The following is a 19,489-nucleotide window of genomic DNA, read 5'->3' as shown; positions in this document are numbered from 1 at the left end:
TTATAATTTATATAATTAGAGAATTTTTATTATAAATGACTTTTATCAAATTATTGATATGACAATTTCATTAAAATATATTTTGTAAGAAAAAAAAGACAAAGATTTTTCTCTGAAGTAATTCTACATCTAATTCTACATCTTTAAATATATCTATAAATATCAAATAGATTATAAATTTGTTGACTTGTTGAACTTTCATATCAATTAAGTTCGCTGAGAACGACATATTCATTTTTATTTTTGTCATAGTCAATATTTTAATCAATTGCTTTGCATATTTTTCTCCATGATATCCATAGTATATAAGATGCGAGACACTCTTCCTTCTCTACTTTATCGATCTCTTCTGTAAATGTCGATGTTGCGAAATTGCTATGCGAATTCTTCTTTTTTGCGAATACATGAGTGACGTATTCAAACGAGGCACGAAGAAACGATTTCGAACGAATCAGCAGCGATTTGTGAAATGTTCACTGATGTGCTTTTTCTGTCTCGTAATATAAGATCGACGAAATCGTGATCTATGACTTTCTCGGTTGTTCTCCATTTGCTCGGCCCAAAACGATCTACCGTGCATATAGATAATCGTATCTTACACGTGTTCTGCATGTCGGCCCAGAGACGACATATTTCAACCTAGTTCACGTCGTGCTCGAGGTTTCACTTAGTGTGAAACTTCTGATTATAACGCTAAACGTCAAGATTTCCTTGTTCGCGAACTTTGCGAGCGCAGACAACTCATGATTAGTATCCGCGAGCAACGATAAAGAATGAAGAATTAATGATATCTATAACATTTTAAAGTTTTATGAAAATTTCTGCAAGTTTTTCATTTCTCTTATTGCTCTTTTCCTTTCTTCTATTATTTTATTTTTTTATGTAACATTTTTTATATATTTTTATTTTGCATATAATTTATATTTAATGCATATGATATATAAATAGGTTATAGATATTAAAAAATGTAAAGAGGAAAAACGGCAATCATTTAAAAAAAAGTATATCCTCGGCATTTTTTAAATTAATAAATTTATAATTCACAAATTTAAATTAACAAATTTATTATACTTCTTATCTATTGCTTTTTATTAAAATTATTTTATTAAAATTATTAAAAAGAATAATTTATTAAAATCTCAATAAGTTTAACAAAATTCATAAATATTATTGAAAACTTCATTATTTTATCTTTATTCTATTATTCTATTATTTCAAAACAAGCCGTATAAATTTAAAGACATTAAAGTTGATAGATAGTTTATTGGAACACACATGACATTTATCTGACTTACTTATTTTCATTTTGAACAGTTCACTTGGTGACACGTGACACGTTGCACATGTGCATCGTATTACTCGAGCGAAAATTTGTCCTAATCGATCAGAACTCCGTTCACCGACCGGATGTAGTCCCACGGGAAGTGAAAGAGACTTCCGGTCGGCATCGCAAAGTCGGTGTCCTTCTCTTTCTCTCTCTCTCTCTCTCTCTATTTATCTCGTCCTCCACCCGGTTGATATATCGAACGGGAATTTTTTTCTTTCTCGAAAGAAGCGCGCGGCTGTCTATTTAAAGCGGCAGGGTTTTATTGTGCATTCAAGAGGAAACGATACATTATCGAACAACCACCTAGCACGGGTATACCTTGGAGTCGCGCCATCAATCGACGTCAACGTCGCTTCGACATTGACGGAATTTTTGCCGAACTGCCAAAAACCGGAAGAAAAATATCTGCATCGACGCTCGAAAAATTTAAAAAATATTTTTCAACGCACGCCGTATTATTATAATCGACCACCTATGAGAAAAAACGTTGTTTACACTTTTCCATTACGGTAACTTAATACGATGAAAGAACGGCCTTTTAATTGGGGTCATAGGTGACTCTCCAAAAAAAAAAGATCAGAAGAAAGTTCTATTATTAAACATGATTTCGTAAAGAAGGAATTTTATTAGAATTTTATTCTTGTCCATCAACATGTAATTAAGGAAAGTTCATAATTAAAGATAATTGCTTATTCTTTTTTACTTCCTCTATATTTAAAGTCTCTTAAAAAATTGCTGTTAATAATATTATATATATAATACAAAGAAGATATTCTCTAAAATTATCTTTGGTTCTTTATTTATTTTTTAAATTTTTTAATTACTTTGAAAATGTGTGTGTGTGTGTGTGTCCGTATAAAATTTCATTTTATTATTCATATTATGTTCATCATATTACGTTTATCTGAGTCTGTTTGTATGCCATGTATGAACAGTGCGTTCTGAAAATTTTGGATACAATATAAATTTTTAGAGAATTATTTTCGATATGTTATCGATAGTGTGTAGTTCGACATATATGTATCACTTGCAATCCGTTTCGAAACTGATCAAACTTTCGATCGAGGAGAATGGGAAGGTTTGGCTACAACTATTCGCTTCCTTCCTTTATCCTTTGCCGATGAAACAGAAGGTAAAGTGAATAGTTAGATTGCTGGTAGTAATAGAACGACCTCGATATTTCCTGATAAGATCGAGTGCTCGATTACCCCCATACATTTGTGCCTCACTTTGTTCTACAACATGTCGCCAACTTTCACAAATTGAACTTTGATGTTTTTAAAGCTAACGGTATTGTTCGAGATATAATATAAAAAATATTCAGATATAATCGCGATAGTTTGGAAACAAAATATCGATTTATTTACAGATAAGGATACTTACGCATTATATTTAAATTTAAACTTGGGTAATAAAATATAACACAACAGTTTTAAAAGATTAATTTTACCGAAAGAAATTTTTTTACCAAAATTGATTGATGTATATCTCATCATCACGTTAAACCATCGAAATATGATATAGCAGATCTATATCTAAACGCATTTTTTTTCTTTTTGCGGAACTCTAAATTGACGATGATTGCTGAAATTCTTCGTGTGCAAAAACAGCAGTATAAATCAAGTAATTCGACTATGACATTAATTGGATTGGGCGTTGGATCAGAAAAGTTTGCGCATGATCGCATTTCGATTTCTTGCAATACGAGAAAGTTGTTTGATTGGACCCTTTAGTTCGACTATTCCAATGCGATGTTATTTCGTATAGTATAGTCGGCTGAAAGGGATTTTTGGTTACTTTTTCCGACGGCTAATCTTCTTAGGTAGAATCAGGGCAGAAGTTGAAAAGAGGCTTACGCGCGACAAAGCTCATGGTAGAAAGAAAGTAGAAATACCGAAGAGAGAAAGATGTGGCGCGATTCAAAATTAAAAATTTGAATATCTCTACGCAACGCTCTCGCGTTTCGTATGCGCGACATGAAAGATGCGACATAGAGCTTAAGATTAACCTATTTTTTAATCACAAGGAGTGTCAAATGTAACTTTTAATTAATTCTGTCTTTACTAGCTACATGCAAATGATGCTCCATTATTTTTTTTTATAGATTAAGATATTTAAATGATCTTATCCATGATTAATTACAAAAAAAAGATGAAAATTTATAATGACAGTTCTGCTTGAATGTAATTGGCTTGAGTCTGAAATAAATCCCAATCGGATTCTGGATCAAATACGCTCTTTTCGCTTTGTACAATATCTTAAAATATTTTCTAGGTGAAAAGTTTTTCTCCAAGCAATTTGGAGAAACTGTAATTAAGCTGTGAAATATTAGCCACTGCTACCTAACTAGCCATATAGCATTAAATCAACTAGATCTAGCTTTCAGCAGTACTATACATGCAGCTTAATTGTGTGCAGGCTAAAATCCGTATTCCTACCATAAATTTACGGCTGAATTTCATCCTTAGCAGCGAAATAACGTTGTATGTGTGATCTTCATTCAAGATAAATGAAACCCAGAATTATAATCATATTTTATATTTAATTTTAAATATGAAGTATAAATGAAAGAGAAAGAAAAGAATTTTTTTAAAAATTGCCAAGTTGCAATAATTTTTAAATTTATTTATTATATATTCAATTTAAATATTTTGTTTTATTTTCTATATAGATATTTCTTTTAGATTCTTTTTAAAAACAATGGTACATATATGTGTTCTTTTTTCCGCAAAATCTCTTACATACTTTATAATATACCTAAAATTAAAAATTGATATATTTTTAATTATTTATATTATAAATCTTACTTACTATCTTACTTACTAAATTTAAATAAAATAGTTAAAAGAATTTATTTGTTTTTATTAAAAATTTTTAAAAAAGGTTATTCAAGTCGACAAGAAAGTAATTTCGACAAGCGAACGCCGTGATATCGCATCGCATTCTGTATGCAACATTTGACGCGTCTGAGAATCACTCCAATAACTGAAATGAGTGTAGTAGTAAAGTGAGAAAGGAAGTTTCGAAAAAGGAAAAAGGAAAAGAAATTAAGAATCACCGATACAAACAAAAGGAAACAGCGATGTTGTATTTTTAGAAACGCATGAGTGTTACGAAATAATGCAAAATTTTGCTGCAAATCCATCATTAGATTCCATCAAGCGCATCAATGTCGTCCGGTTGTTTACGATCCTCGGCTTGATTCTCGCGAGGCAAATAATTGACTTCTGCAGCGAGATTTCCCGACATAGGAGAAAAGCCATTACCGATTCGATTTCCATGAACCGATAAGTTGATATCGATCTGCGGCTCACTACCGGTGCTTCTTCCTTGCATCTCCCCGTTGATATCTTTCTGGATTAATACGATTGAATCCCATCGTGATTCCCTACAGGGTTCCAGTTGCGTTGTAATGTATAAGGATTCGTCCTTTTTACGAGTTTCTTATTGATACAATCGATACATTTAGATCGAATATTGACCAAGTTGAGAGCTTACCAATTTTTTGAAAAATTTCAGTGTCACAATGTTTGCGCATTAATCTTATAGTGATACTCTTTTTTAATTATAGCATTATAATTTTAATGAAAAAAGTTGTTAAGATTATATCAATGAAAATAATCTAGTATTTAATAATAATATAAAGTATAATAATATAAAGTATTGAGAAATATGGAGAAATTCTCGTTTTTTACATTTAACATTATAAAGAGATGTTAATTACATGAAATAAATCAGATAATAGTTAATAGTCTTTCTTTGTGTGAATAATTACATTAGATGAAATTTGGATTAGAAGGAATTTGTTCATTAATTAAATCGTTACTTTGTTTAATAGTATTAAATAAGTGCATATAATGTTTAAAAAATTTTTTTATGTGTAATACATGTAGTAATATAAAATATTAGCTTTTCAATAAATCTTTGTCAGTAGCACGAGAATTAATGATCCTTGGGACATTTTCATTAGTATAAGTCAATAAAACGTAGAAACCAAGTGATATAACTCAATTTCTATTAGTTCTATCAGTAGTACAAGTCCAGTAATGGGAAACAAGTAGTATAAGTCAATCTCTGGATTTGTACATAATTTAATAGATATCCCTGACGTTGTATAAATTAATGATTTGAAATTAATAATTAATATTTAATTATTTGAAGTTAATAATTACTAAAACATTTTTATATTTGCACATTATTGTAGTAATATAATTATTCACTTTTCTATAAATGGATCAATAACGAATTGAATATTTTCAAGATATTTTCAGTAGTATAAATCAATAAAATACAGAAACCATTTTAAGTGATACAAGTCAATTTTCACTGATCTATCAGTAGTACAAGATTAGCAATGTGAAACAAGTAGTGTATGTCAATCTCTGGATTTACATACCACATTTCTCTGATGTTAGTATGAATTAATGATTTAATTACTAATTACTAAAGCATATTTTTACCTGCAATATCTGTAGTAATATAAATTATAAGCTTTCTAATATATTTTTATATTATTTTAAATGATATAAGTTACAATTACTAATTCACTAATAAAAGTACAGCAATGTAAAGCAAGTAATATAAATCAATATTTTGATTTATACATATTTTAATAGATTTCTCTGATATAGCTAATAATAAATTAATGCTTGACCCAATCATTAATAAAATATACTTGTATTAATAAAATATACCTGTCATTTAAATTGACAAGAAGAAAAAATAAAATTATAAAACTACAATCAATGTCAATCACAACAATAATTAAATTATGCAATTGAGTACTCTCTCTTTTTTATCATAAACTTTTTTATAACTCCAAACACATTTATTTATTTATTAAAAGTGAAATGACGAATTTATGAACATTTCCATTATTATCATATTAGCAATAAAAAATATAAATGCTACATTTCTTGTTCTACTTTCAAAAATTTGGATCATAAGTATAATAAGATAAAGGAAGACAAGAAGCAATATTTTGTTATTATAATTAATAATAACATGGTGAATTGTAGGCAATGATAGCAGGTATTATAAGATTATCTCTATTGTACATGTCGTGAGTTAATAGTAACCGAAATCATCATTGCTCATAATTCATCCTTATCGTTCGGCTTATCTCGTTGCAGGAAGCTGCTTCAGGCAACAGTAAGAGCCAATCGCACGGGCCATTTCATGTGGGTGGGTAGCGATTCGTGGGGTGCTAAAGTTCATCCCGTCCGAGATCAAGAGTACGCGGCGGAAGGTACCATCACCATCCTGCCCTATAGAAATGCCCTCAAAGGTAAAGGACTCCTTACTATACTCATGCAACTCTATTATAATCGGATTAATTAAGAAAATGTTTACCCTGAGTTTACTCTAAATCAAACACAAACAAGGCTTGAAATCGATAATTTTCGTATAAAGTAGGATATTGGAACAGAGAAAATATGTAATTAAGAATGATTAAATAAGCTTAATGTAAACTTAACGAAAAATAAATAAAATAAACTGCATTATATATAAAATAAATAAATACGGGTTGAAAATTTTTATAATTAACAAAATTTAATAAAAAAAGGCAGAGAGAGATTCAAGCTTTGAAAGACAAATTAAAATTTTGTGTTGACCAATATATAATATTTCTTTAAAAAATTGTTTATGTTTAGAAGAATAAAATAAAATACTATTATAGTTTATAAGCATTCTATATTTTTTTATCAACGGATCGTATTGAAAAATCCTTCGATAAAATTTATTATAGATTTAGTAAGAGACGCTTGGGATGATACATAACTGATTTCCTGATAATATCATATCACTTTGGTCCTTTTATTCCGGCAAAGACACGTGCTCTCAGGATATCGCGTCAAAGTCTGAGCTTTAAGAATACCGAATATTCCGATACAAAAGCGAACGAGCGTATCAAAAGGCGGCATGAAAAATGTATTATACGCAAAAGCCTTCGTGTGTTAGTGTCATTATATATGAGATGCGTAAAAAAAGCTATTTTTATAGTAATAATAATCTTTCCGCCAAAAATTATCCAATAAATTTAAAAGAATGCGTTTGTTTCGCACTATTAGCATTTCTTTATCAAAATAAAATTGATATCTCATTTTTAGTGGATTAAATAATAAACAAAATTTTTGAATTTTTTTAATATAGAAATAAAATTTTCATAATAAAGTATTTAAAATAAATTTTATTTTAAGAATTTGTAATTTTATGCGTAATAAAACTATTGAGAGAGAGAGAGAAGGGGGGAGGGGGAAGAGAAAATACTTTCTAATGTAAGAAATTCATTTAATTTATTTAATTAAAATACTAAATTTACTAAATTAATACTAAATTTATATAATATACACACACATATATGAAGTGAGGCCAAATAAATGAAACAAATTTAATATATTAATTAAATGTATTAAATGAATTTCTTATATTAGAAAGCATTCTCTCTCTCTCTCTCTCTCTCTCTCTATATATATATATATATATATATATATATATATATGTATGTATGTATGTATGTATGTATGTATGTATTTATGTATGTATAATTCTGTTACTTGTTTTGATTTTTAATCTAATTCACTTTTTATCGTTCCATAATTGAATTTCCTTGTCATCGGGTTTGCTTGTTGTATAACTTCGTTGCCATTGTAACGATATTGTTTTAACTTTGAGTTGACGTTCATTAATCTTGAATGACAAGTAAATAATATTTTACGCCACTTATTATATTGCGTCATCCATGACTCGTCGTTAACAATGTTATCTACGTTATATATATGCCATCGCAGATATCGAAGAAATATGCGCAACAAGCGATACTTTCGTTTCATATCAAGTAATTAACAGAAATGTCGAACTCTCATTAGTCGGACCAAATTAGAATCAGTACAAAAATTAGTCTTTCTAGTGTCAAAGAAAATGAAGATCATTAATGTTCATTAATTCTATAAACTGTCAGGTTTGAGAAAGCAAATGTGCTGACATTTAAAAGATACAATTTTTACGAGTACTTTGTTTCGGGTTCTGCTTTTGATCAGAATAATAAGATGGAAAAAGAACAATTACTATGATCTGAATATATTTAATTTTTAGATTAATGTTAAAAGCTCAGATATTATAACCTGATGAGTTTAAAAATTCTGAAAAATTGAATTTTATATAATCAGGTGCCTTGTTATGTATCACATACACTATGAAAAGTTCTAAGTTTAAAATTCAATAAAGTTAACTTTCTTGAATAAAATATTCTTATTTCAACTTTATCACGACAAAGGCGCAAAAAGTTTTTCCAGCGAGAAAGCATAATGTATCGAAGCTATTGAACAACTTGACTGTAACAAGTGTGATTCGATTCTGTTGTAGGTTTCGACGACTACTATTTGAAGTTGCGGCCAAGAATGGGCAACGAGTGTAAAGAGCAGACAGAGATCAATGTTTTCCATAAATCGGGGAAGACGGTGAATTGTCGGAATATCTGGTTCCGGGAGTTCTGGTCGCAGCATCACAAATGCACCTTCAACGCGAATGCGTCGAGCGACGTGACGCGCTGCACCGGCGACGAGGTCCTCGTCGATTACGAACAGGAGGGTCTGGTGCCTTTTGTCGGTAACATATATAGAATTTTTCTTATCGTTATTGATACTTTTCGGACTATCTGTTTCATTTTTATGTCATATAGAATGAGAAAAGTATATGTGATGACAGTTGTGATTTATTTCGATACCAATTGAAAATTGCCTCTTGGCATTTATATCTTCTAGTTTCGCAAGTCTAGGATTTGTGAAGTTAGCATGCCGAAATGCGAATTTTTATAAAATTGATATGGCATTCGATTGTCCACAATTTGTCCACATTTGTCTGCAGATAATCATTTTTTGTCCATTTTAGAAAAAGAAATTAAAAATAAAAATTGAACAAATTTATTGAAACATTTTTTACTTTTTTTGCAAGGTGGACAAAAAGTAAAAGTAAAATCTTAAAATTCGCGTTTCGAGATGACAACTTCACAGATCTGCAACTCTATAATTGTAGAAATTTACATACAAGTCGATAAAATTTTAATTAAATCCCTTAATCTATTATTTGAATAAATTTGGAATTTATTACTCTAACGTTTGGAAGACTATTAATTTTTATTAAAAATTTAATTTGACGTTTTCAATTTATTAGTATATAATTTTATAATTAAATTAGCGTCAATTAGCATTAATTACGATTTCTCTAAATCGACAAAAGAAGAATGTCTTATAGATAAATTGTTCTCTTTCATGCCATGGCAATTAATTAATTGCGGGAAGTGCGAATTGTGCGCGAGAGGGAACACTTTGCAGTCGTTTATATCCTAAAGAGTGCGAAAGAAAAGATCAGTAGAAGGAAGGACGAGAAGTAAGACGAGCGGAAAGATAGCTATCGGACGGTAGGAAAAGTGAAAGGAGGAGAAGCATTCTCGGCAACCCTCCAACTTTTCGTCACCCTTCGACCATTTTTCTAACCCAAAAACAGAAACGGGAAAAACTTGACTGTCTCCATTCGACCGTAATATCGACAATATATGAGACTTACGTCCTTCAGTGAGATAACTGCGTGCTTCAATCGATTATTTACCGCGCGATTTCCTCTTATCAGGACATTCCGCGATCTCCTATTTTATAAATTATCCACTCTATTTTTGCATTGTATACACGTGCAATTGACGAACGCGATGCTATTAATGCCTATATTTTCTTATTCGCGAAATATAGAGATTTGAAAAATGCAATATTTAACATAATATTCAAAAGATAAATATATACAATTCAAAGAATACATTATTATGTAATTAAAAAAATATATATGATATATTAAAATAATATAAATAGATAATATAAAAAATATATATATATATAATACATACAATTCAAAAAAAATACAATTCAAGACAAATATGTATATGTATTTTCGAATACATTAAATGTGTCTTTAATCTCAGTAATTAATAAATATACACAACTGTATCAATTATTAAAAATATTTTTAAGAGATTACACACATGGTTTTATCGCATGAATTAAAATAAATCTTTTAAAGTGAATGAATCCGAAACATACAAAAAAAGACAGAGTTTTCAGAAACATAAATTCTATACAATTAATCCCAGATCACTATTGTTTATCCATAAGTGTGCCAATGTTTGCAATTAATCGTAGTTGACTAATCCGTGATATTAGAATGCATGCTTCCGATGCAGACAGGACAAACTTTTACGATAAACTTTCGCGAAGTCGTCGCAAAAGAAAAGAGAGAAACAGCGATCCGAGTCAAGAAAAGCAATTTTCCTCCGCTATAGTTTTTGCGTTAACAAACACGTCCGGTGCACCGCCACCGTGATGGCGCATGAAAAGTTACGCAAGATCAACGTTTTCTTAGATCGCTTATGTCATCTCTTTCTTTCTCCCTTTTTCTCGCTTTCTTTATTTTTTTTTGTTTTATTCTTCTTGAGACTTCTTTTTGAAATGATCGAAACCTCCCAAAGTAAAATCTCAATCAACTCACAAATCTTTCTGTGTAAATCATCTTATTAATTATATACGAGGCATTTTTTCTGCGAGCAACAATTTACGCTTTCATTAAGGAGCAAAACGTTCTCTTTATCCTTGAGTAAATAAATAACAATGCTTGTCAATTGTACAATAGAAAACTGAAATCTTCGAGATTGATTGGAACAATAAAATTGTCCGATTAAACAAAGTGTTTGATATATTGATACAAAAGTTTGAATTATATTTTATCGCGAGCTTTTAATGAATTAGATTCGTGAGATGAAACAAAATTAGAACACGATAGCTATGTACAGTGATACTCTTATTATTTAGTATTTAAGGGAAAAAGAGGATTGTCTTTTGTTTCTCGAGAATTAATATAATTCTTAATGTAATTCTTGTCTTTATCAAGACATTAAATTGCCGTTAAATATATTTTCACAGACCTCACGATAAGCTCAGTAATTTTTAATACTTTGATTTATTTACAATAATAGTCATAATATTACAATAATAGCCAAAATATTTAAATTCTAATCAAATTATATATATGATGATCGAATTATATATATGATATTCAAATCTAGTCAAATTATATATATGATAGCGCATAGTATCTATTTATTTTATGAAGCTTTCAGGCTATATACATAATCAGTATGCAAATCATGCATACGTGAATAGTATGCATTTTTTAAAAATTGCTGTATGAAATCAAAACTTTTTCAATTATTTTTAGTGGATGCTGTTTACGCTATGGCACACGGTGTTCATAATGTTATCGAGGAAGAGTGCGTAAATAATCTGGGCACGTCGCATTATCTTTGCGGGACTCTTTCACCAGCACCGGATGGTCCACGACTCCTCCAACACATTCGCAACGTCAGTTTTATTGGTGAGTTACGTTGAATCCTCTTATAACAATTTTTAATCCAATGTATTTTTAATCCTGTGCAATGTATTTTTAATATTCTAAATAATATATAAGCTAGCATACATACAATTTTATTTAAATTACGTTATATCTTTAATTATATAACATTTGTATATTTATACAATCGAGTATCTCGCGCCGCGCACACTAGTGTTTTTTTCAACGTGATACAATATCGATTAATTGAATAAATATTTGTTAGCGTTACGTGCCTCGAGTGCGAAAGAGGCCGTTAAATTAAGAGACTCGCGCAAATCAATCAATTACATCTGCGAAAATCCTACGTGTATCGAGCTGCGACTGCGTCAGTCCATGTATAAAGCGATCTATCAGTGACGTCAGAGGGTGGCAATCTCGACGCCTCATCGATATTGCAATTAAAACACTTTCCCCGATTTCACGGCACGTAACACTTTCACGTTGGTATACTGTGATACAATTAAGACTGCCCCTCGTTACAGCACACTATCAAGTGGCAATGCGATTATCCTACATGGCCATCCATTCCACGATCGCGTATCAGACAAGATTTATCGTAACAGATTATCGCGTAACGTTCAAACCTTTTTCTTTTCCCTAACTTCTCCAATATTTTCATAACACCGTCGATCCGTCTTTTAATCCCGCGTTATTACGTCTCTGTCCACTTTCAATCCTCGAGGCATTATCCTTCTCTTTCTCGTTCTCAAGATTCTAGTTTATATTAATATATCAAAATATCTTACTTCAAAATAGAAAGGAAATGTTCATTTATCAATATTAGCAATAATTAAATGGAGATTAATTTTCAAAGTAAACTGCAGTATATATCCAAAACCGATATATCAGTATATAACAGAAATTTATTCTTCTTTTAATCTCTCTATTCAATATTTTCTGAGCAATGCTTTAATTTAAAGAACCTGGTAAATACCAGGTTTTTTCACTAAAATTAGAAACCATTAAATTGTGCAAATATACACAAATAGTAAAAGGAACCATTTATCAATAATTAATGGTTAATTCGTTTATCGTTAATTATAATCGTTGAACTTCTCAACTTACTTTAATGATACATGCTTTATTTTAATATTTGAATTTTAAAATGTTTGAAAAGGAAATATTAATTATAACGAATAAAGATCCACATTTTTCATCATAATTTTTTAAGTAAATTTCATCAGAAATGAGATTTTCTCGAGTTTTCTAATTTTGCTACGTTTTTAAAAGAAGTCTGTAAAATCAGAGAGTTTATTTGCTTTATAAATATTTTTAGATCAAATCCAATTACACAAATTTTCCAACATATAAGAGAATATCGTTTTTCCAATACATTACAAAGATTAATTCTATTTGTTGTTTTAATGGAAAATAAATTTGCAGATAGAATAATAATTGAAATAAAAATATCATTTAATAAATTGACTAAAATGATAGTATTTTAATTATTAGTTATATATTACATATGTACTGAATATATATGATAATATATGAACTCAATGTGTACTGAATATATATGATAATATATGATAATATATGAACTCAATGTGTACTGAATATATATGATAATATATGAACTCAATGTGCACCAAGTCACACACATATAATCGCATAAGTATAAAGCACAATGAATTGTATTTATTTTTATACATTGTTCTCAATAATTGGGTTTTGAGAAAGACAAAAACTTATAGCCGCGGATGCAAGTTCTCTGAAAAGAGTCTAGTTTAAACTTTGGCGTTATCTGGATTTCCCTCAATTCGAAGAAAACCGCACCCTCGGTTGTTTAACCTCCGAGAGAGAAAGGCTATGCATCTCAAGTACTCTCATTTTTCCTCGCAACATTTTCACAGATAAGCTGACAATAAAACCGACCGCACCAAGAAACATTTCACTCAATGTTGCTCCGTTTTGTTTTATTTTTATTTCTTTATTCTAAACTCATATTTTATCCATTTTTTTATTTCGTTTTATCAGTAAACAATATTTTTACAATATTAGCAAATATTTATTTTTATTAAATATCTAATAAAAAATTTATTTTTATTAAATATCTAATAAAAAATTTGTCATCAAAATATGTCTCTATAGAGAAAATTCATTCTTATTTATAAACAGAGACAAATATTAGTTGAACGATGGAAAATTTGCAGATGATATATAGAAAACGAATGCATAATTTATTATTACGCGTTTGACAATATTATCCAGTCATTTTTTAAAATAAATGTCTTACTTGCAAAAAGATCATATTTTTCTCCTTGCAATTTTGCGAGGTTGTCGCTCGAACCGACATTCAATAGCTATTTAAATTACGAATAATACACCTTTTGATAAGAGGATCCGTGAAATATAATTTCCCGACACGATCAATGCGTTATTTTCTTTGATATTCTGCAATAGTAACGATAACTTGATACAAACTCCACGAACTTGTTTAAGCATTTTGTTCAAAGTGAGTTCGCGAACAAATCTGGCGCGGAATAACAATGTACATGTATTTTCCTTTGTCAAACTTATTTGCTAGACCTGACGATTCCGCACCTGTTTACATCTCCGTTTACGTTCGTAAATATATTCCAATCCCACGAAAAACGAATAAACTTCTGCGAATTTCATAGAACTGAACGTTCTAAGAGCTTTTATTGGTTTATTTCTCTTTGTCAAGAGAGAGAAAGATTATGATGCTAACAATATAATTTAATAGATTAATACGAAAAATATCGATAAATATACTATTTTTAATTTTAATAAAATCTGATAAGTTTATACAGAATAAATGAAATTAATTATGACATTTTTCTATATCCAATAATATATTCAAAAATTAAAAAATTTTTCTTTATCTACAATTTTTTCATATACATATTTATATTTGTATATTATACACTTGTCTCTTACAATTAAAATATATATAAACGTGAAAAAACGTTAAAATATAAATATAATACATAATAATAAATATATAAATTCTCAATAATTTATTTTTATTGAGTTACATTTAAAATTTTCATAACAATTATGTTTATTTCTTTATATATATATATATATATATATATATATATATATATATAATATTTTGGAACAATTAAACGTTAAGAAAAAGAAGATAAGTAGATAAGTGACAAATTTATTTTTATATTAATTTTAAGCTTAATTTTAATCTCACTAGTTTTATCAAGATAAAAGTAAATAGAAGTCTTAATGAAAGATTAATTTGACAAAGTCAGATATTTTCAGGTTTGCTTAAAGATGATAGAGCGAGAAAATATATATTGTCACAGTTTTCATAATCTTTTCCTCGCTTCCTACGCTCTTGTTTCGCGATTTTTTACCCTCGTAGTTGCTCATCATTTTTTCCGCCCTTGCACCCTAAGCTCCCTTTTCTCTTCGAGCCGCCTGTACAACAACCTGCTCTTTCTCTCTCGCGAGCTTCTCTTATTCTACCTATTTTCCCCATCGGCGGTCTTAGAAATAACACTTTGTATATATTCTGTATACTGCCTATATTTGCCGGTTGATGCCTGCGTCGAATTATTACAAGAAGGGTGAAGAGATAAGCTAAGAGAAGGGTATGGACTGTAACAAGGATAAAAAGAAGCGCAAGATCCTTTTTCCTACCGTGTCCTATAAATAAATTGTAACCCACGCGTAAAATGGCTGACATAAATTCCGTAGACAGAACGTCCAAACCCACTTCGATCTCACGTCGACAAACATTTACTTATCGCTAGGTTTTTGGGCGATATTATTTACGAGGTTTGCATATTTTACTTCTTATTTCATTTTTATTTTACAATATTTTTGGAATAATATATTACTATAAAATTTAATTTAATTTCTCTCTCTCTCTTTTCATTAATAATTTTAAAAAAATTCGAGATTAATTCTATATATGATTCATATTTAATTTTCAGATATTTAATATTCAGTTTTCAATTTTACATTTTATTATCGCAAGTGATCATTATTTTCTTCTATATAATAAAATTATCTATAAAAAAATTTATAATGATAAACTTACAAATGCTGTAACTTAGAAATATATTAGAATAGAAATATTATATAAACTCAAAATTATACAATTAATCAATTAAAATCAGCAATAATGTTTTTTTCTCTTAAATCAAAGACATAATTTTCTGAGAAATTTTTTGGAGAAGGATTAAACTGTGTACATGTAATTATATTGTCGTAACTATCACATTTAGATTATCGAAACAGCACTACCTGGTTTATTTCAGGTCGTCAAAACACGGAGATTAAGTTTAACGCCGACGGGGACGCCTACGGATTTTACAACATTTATCAGTATCAAAGAAAGGAAGAGGGTCGCTTCGATTACATTCTCATCGGCAAGTGGAAGGAAGAGTAAGTAGAGGTCTTTGATTCATCAGGATCTGCAGAATTTGCCATTTGTCGTAGACAAATGCTTGGCTGCACAAATTGTTACATTAATCTTCGACCCTTCTATAACTTATACAACATGCTATTATAATTTAGTTGTGATATGACTATCAATGCCACTGTGTTTTTCTGAAATCTAATATATATATTTACATATTATCTGCGGAAAATCCATAGATAATGGCATACCAGTCATTGTCCATAAACTACTTACAATTTGAATAATATTATATTACGGATAATATTTTATTACATATTAAATTAAAAATACGTTTTTATGATATTTTATAATATTTTATCTAATTTTACAATAAAAAAATTAATTTATATTGTTCTTTATCAATTAGAAGTTTATCATTTTTTTGTATATTTGAAATATATCATATACTTCTTATTATTATATAATTCGGAATAAATTTATGTGCATTCATCTATTATTATATTATATGAAATAAAAATTCATAATAAATTCATTTATTATTATTGTAAAATAAAGAGAGATGAATATTATAAACATAATTCCAGCGATTCAAATAATCCGATATTAAAAAATTTTTATGTGTGCTATTATGTCCACAACTTACATGTGTTATTTTAAATAATTGGAAAAAGTCCAGAAAATTGATTTTGCTTGCATAACACTTTCCACGTGCCATTAATATGATGCAATAAGATAAAATCAGTGACGGTGTCCAGTTTATTAATTGAGGGTTAATTTACTCTCTCTCTCAGGCTCAGTCTGGACATTAACATGACACGATGGGCAACCGGAGTCGGCGAGTTTCACATTCCACGTAGCATGTGCAGCGATAACTGCCCGATGGGACACGTCCGCAATTTTGTAGTAAGTGCACATTGCAAAGTCAGAGGATAACCAGAACCGCTGAGTGCTGCACGGTTCTATTAGCTGATAGGATATTCACAGGAGATCTATCGATCCATCGAAAATGAAAAGAAAAAATTAATGAGATTACATAACGAATATTAATTACATTAAATGATAATGGAAGGTATATAATTTTTTGACGTCTTTTTAAATAAATATCTTACTTTATTAATACTATAATTTGCACGCTAAATTTGTATACTAATATTATGAAGATTTCATCAAAAATCCAACAGAGACTAAAAGATTTGCTGTTAAATGGAGATTAATGCATTGACTAAGTAATAATCTATTAATTCCCATGCTCTGTTGTTACATATCGAAATTTATTTGTGGTTTACCTCTAATCTCATCAACTCGGCTCTCAGAGTTAACAAATTTCAAAAATATGTTATTCAAATTTCATTTCAATTTATTTGTGCATTGATATTGAACTAATCTCCAATAATATACTTTTTATATCATATAATTAATACAATTTTTAATTCATATAGTAAATACATATTTTAATACGTACTTACTTGAATCTGCTTTAATGAAACTATGAGAGTATCTCGATAACAATTCAGTTTCTCTTGTACGTAGTTTCTATAATTAGATTCTAACACACATTTTGACTGAAATTTTGCCGAGAGTCCAACTGTACAATTCCCACAAACTCTCGTGATATGCGAGTTACGTACAGTCTAATAAAGTGTACCGCGCGGGCTATCTTCCACCTCTCTCTGATCTCTTCTCTCTGATTCTCACTTTCCGTCCTCTCGACGGACAGAATTTCATGCAAGTTAAAGTAGATCTGTAATTGTGCTCCAATCTCGGGTTTAGTTCTAGATATGCCATCATATCCGTGTGAATCCGACATTTCTTTTCAGACATAAATGGAACATATGCAGAACATAAGTAAAGCTGGTGAAGTAAATTATAACCGTGTAACACGGTTTGCGTACATGCATTTATTTGCCATTCAACAGAATGCTTTATTACTTTATCTTACTTACTTATATCTACTTATTACTTATCTACTTAACCATAAAAATATGATATTCAGATTTTAAAATTATTATATGGAGAACCCTTGAAATTCTCAGTCTTATTACAGATCCAAAGTATTTAAATGTTAGATAAAAAAATTAATCTATTTTAAATGACATAAAAAACAGTATTAAACTTTTTTGATCATTTAAATATTCTCTATAAATAATCTTTTCTACTTATTTCTACCTTTCTACTTATATTTTTTTCTATCTAATCAGAGAGATATTAACAATCTATTTTTTCGTAACAATAAAAAAAATCAACTATAAATTTATTTTTTAATGTTTATAATATATTTATAATTTTATGTTTAATATTTAATTGGATTAATTTAATTAATTAAGTTATGTGTTAAAAATAAATTTAGAGATTATGTATCCTAGGATTAAAACTATATTCATAAAACAGCTGTGCTTTGATGCTTAGATCCTTTGGGATAAATTCATTTAGGTCACATAATCGTAAGTTTTCCCTGAATATGGCTTAGAAATGTTTAAAGTGGCTCATTTAATCTTTCGTTATCAGTAATTAATGACATCCTACGCATTAAACTTTCTCTCAATTGGCGGTCTGCTTATAGAGCTCTATAATGCCGATAATTGGCTTTTCTTGGTCGATATTGAGCAAAGAAGAATTTGATATCGTGGTGAGTTGCTGTAGCCAGAGGCATTATCGAACGTCTCATTACAGTCACATCTTATCCTTCATGACGATTAATTAACTTTAGGATTTTGTTAAAGAAAAAAGATTATTACTCTTGCGTTTCCTTTACTCTATTAAGTCAAATATAATACAATTTTTATTCACCTGAAGCGAAAATACACTATCATTTATAATATTTATTTTAAAAATAATATAAATATTAAACACTTAAATAAGAGCTACTTGTTTTATCATCCTTTTTTATTCATATATTTTTATATAATATTTGGAACAGTTATCTGAAGAAACTGGAATTTTAATTTATTTGGAAAATACAATCAACAAAAAAGTTTTGATATCCTCATTTATATTTTCCTCATTTTTGTTTCTTTAAAAAATACTTTTTAGTAAATCTTTTTCTCTGCCTTGTTCTCTTATTATTCGTTATTTTTAAATTTTAATTTCGTAAATGATTAGAAATTTTTCGCATAAATTCCAAATATCCTTTTTTAATCTTATTTCACAAGTCTTTTGAATTATTTTCCTTTTCTCTTATTATCATACCTACTTTGATTTTATCATTTGTGCGCAATTTGCTTCCGCATTTAAAGACGATCATCCGCGACCTTAATCCGTGACGATCATATGTTCTCTGTATTATTCGTTTCTCCTCCTACATGCTTAGTTATACTTTTTATATTATTAGCCTGCAAACGCATATATTCGCAAGATTTTTAAGAGGAAAATGCAAAAAATAT

General features: G+C 29.1%; 1 protein-coding gene across 3 annotated transcripts in view; it reads left to right on the top strand.

Annotated features, from left to right (window-relative positions):
- Positions 1-19,489, top strand: part of LOC105249479 (metabotropic glutamate receptor 8) — a 107,035-nt gene that overhangs the window by 78,374 nt on the left and 9,172 nt on the right. For all 3 annotated transcript variants that reach the window (XM_025409198.1, XM_025409195.1, XM_025409203.1), the window contains 5 exons: positions 6,460-6,614; positions 8,693-8,935; positions 11,588-11,743; positions 16,006-16,132; positions 16,901-17,012. In XM_025409198.1, the coding sequence (XP_025264983.1) occupies positions 6,460-6,614; positions 8,693-8,935; positions 11,588-11,743; positions 16,006-16,132; positions 16,901-17,012 (793 nt within the window). The remainder of the gene's footprint in view (positions 1-6,459; positions 6,615-8,692; positions 8,936-11,587; positions 11,744-16,005; positions 16,133-16,900; positions 17,013-19,489) is intronic.

This window comes from Camponotus floridanus, unplaced genomic scaffold (genome assembly GCF_003227725.1).
Source record: "Camponotus floridanus strain SB8 unplaced genomic scaffold, Cflo_v7.5 scaffold10, whole genome shotgun sequence".
Lineage (NCBI taxonomy): Eukaryota > Metazoa > Arthropoda > Insecta > Hymenoptera > Formicidae > Camponotus > Camponotus floridanus.
Note: the sequence above shows the minus strand (reverse complement) of the source record. Positions and strands in the feature narration are given on the sequence as shown.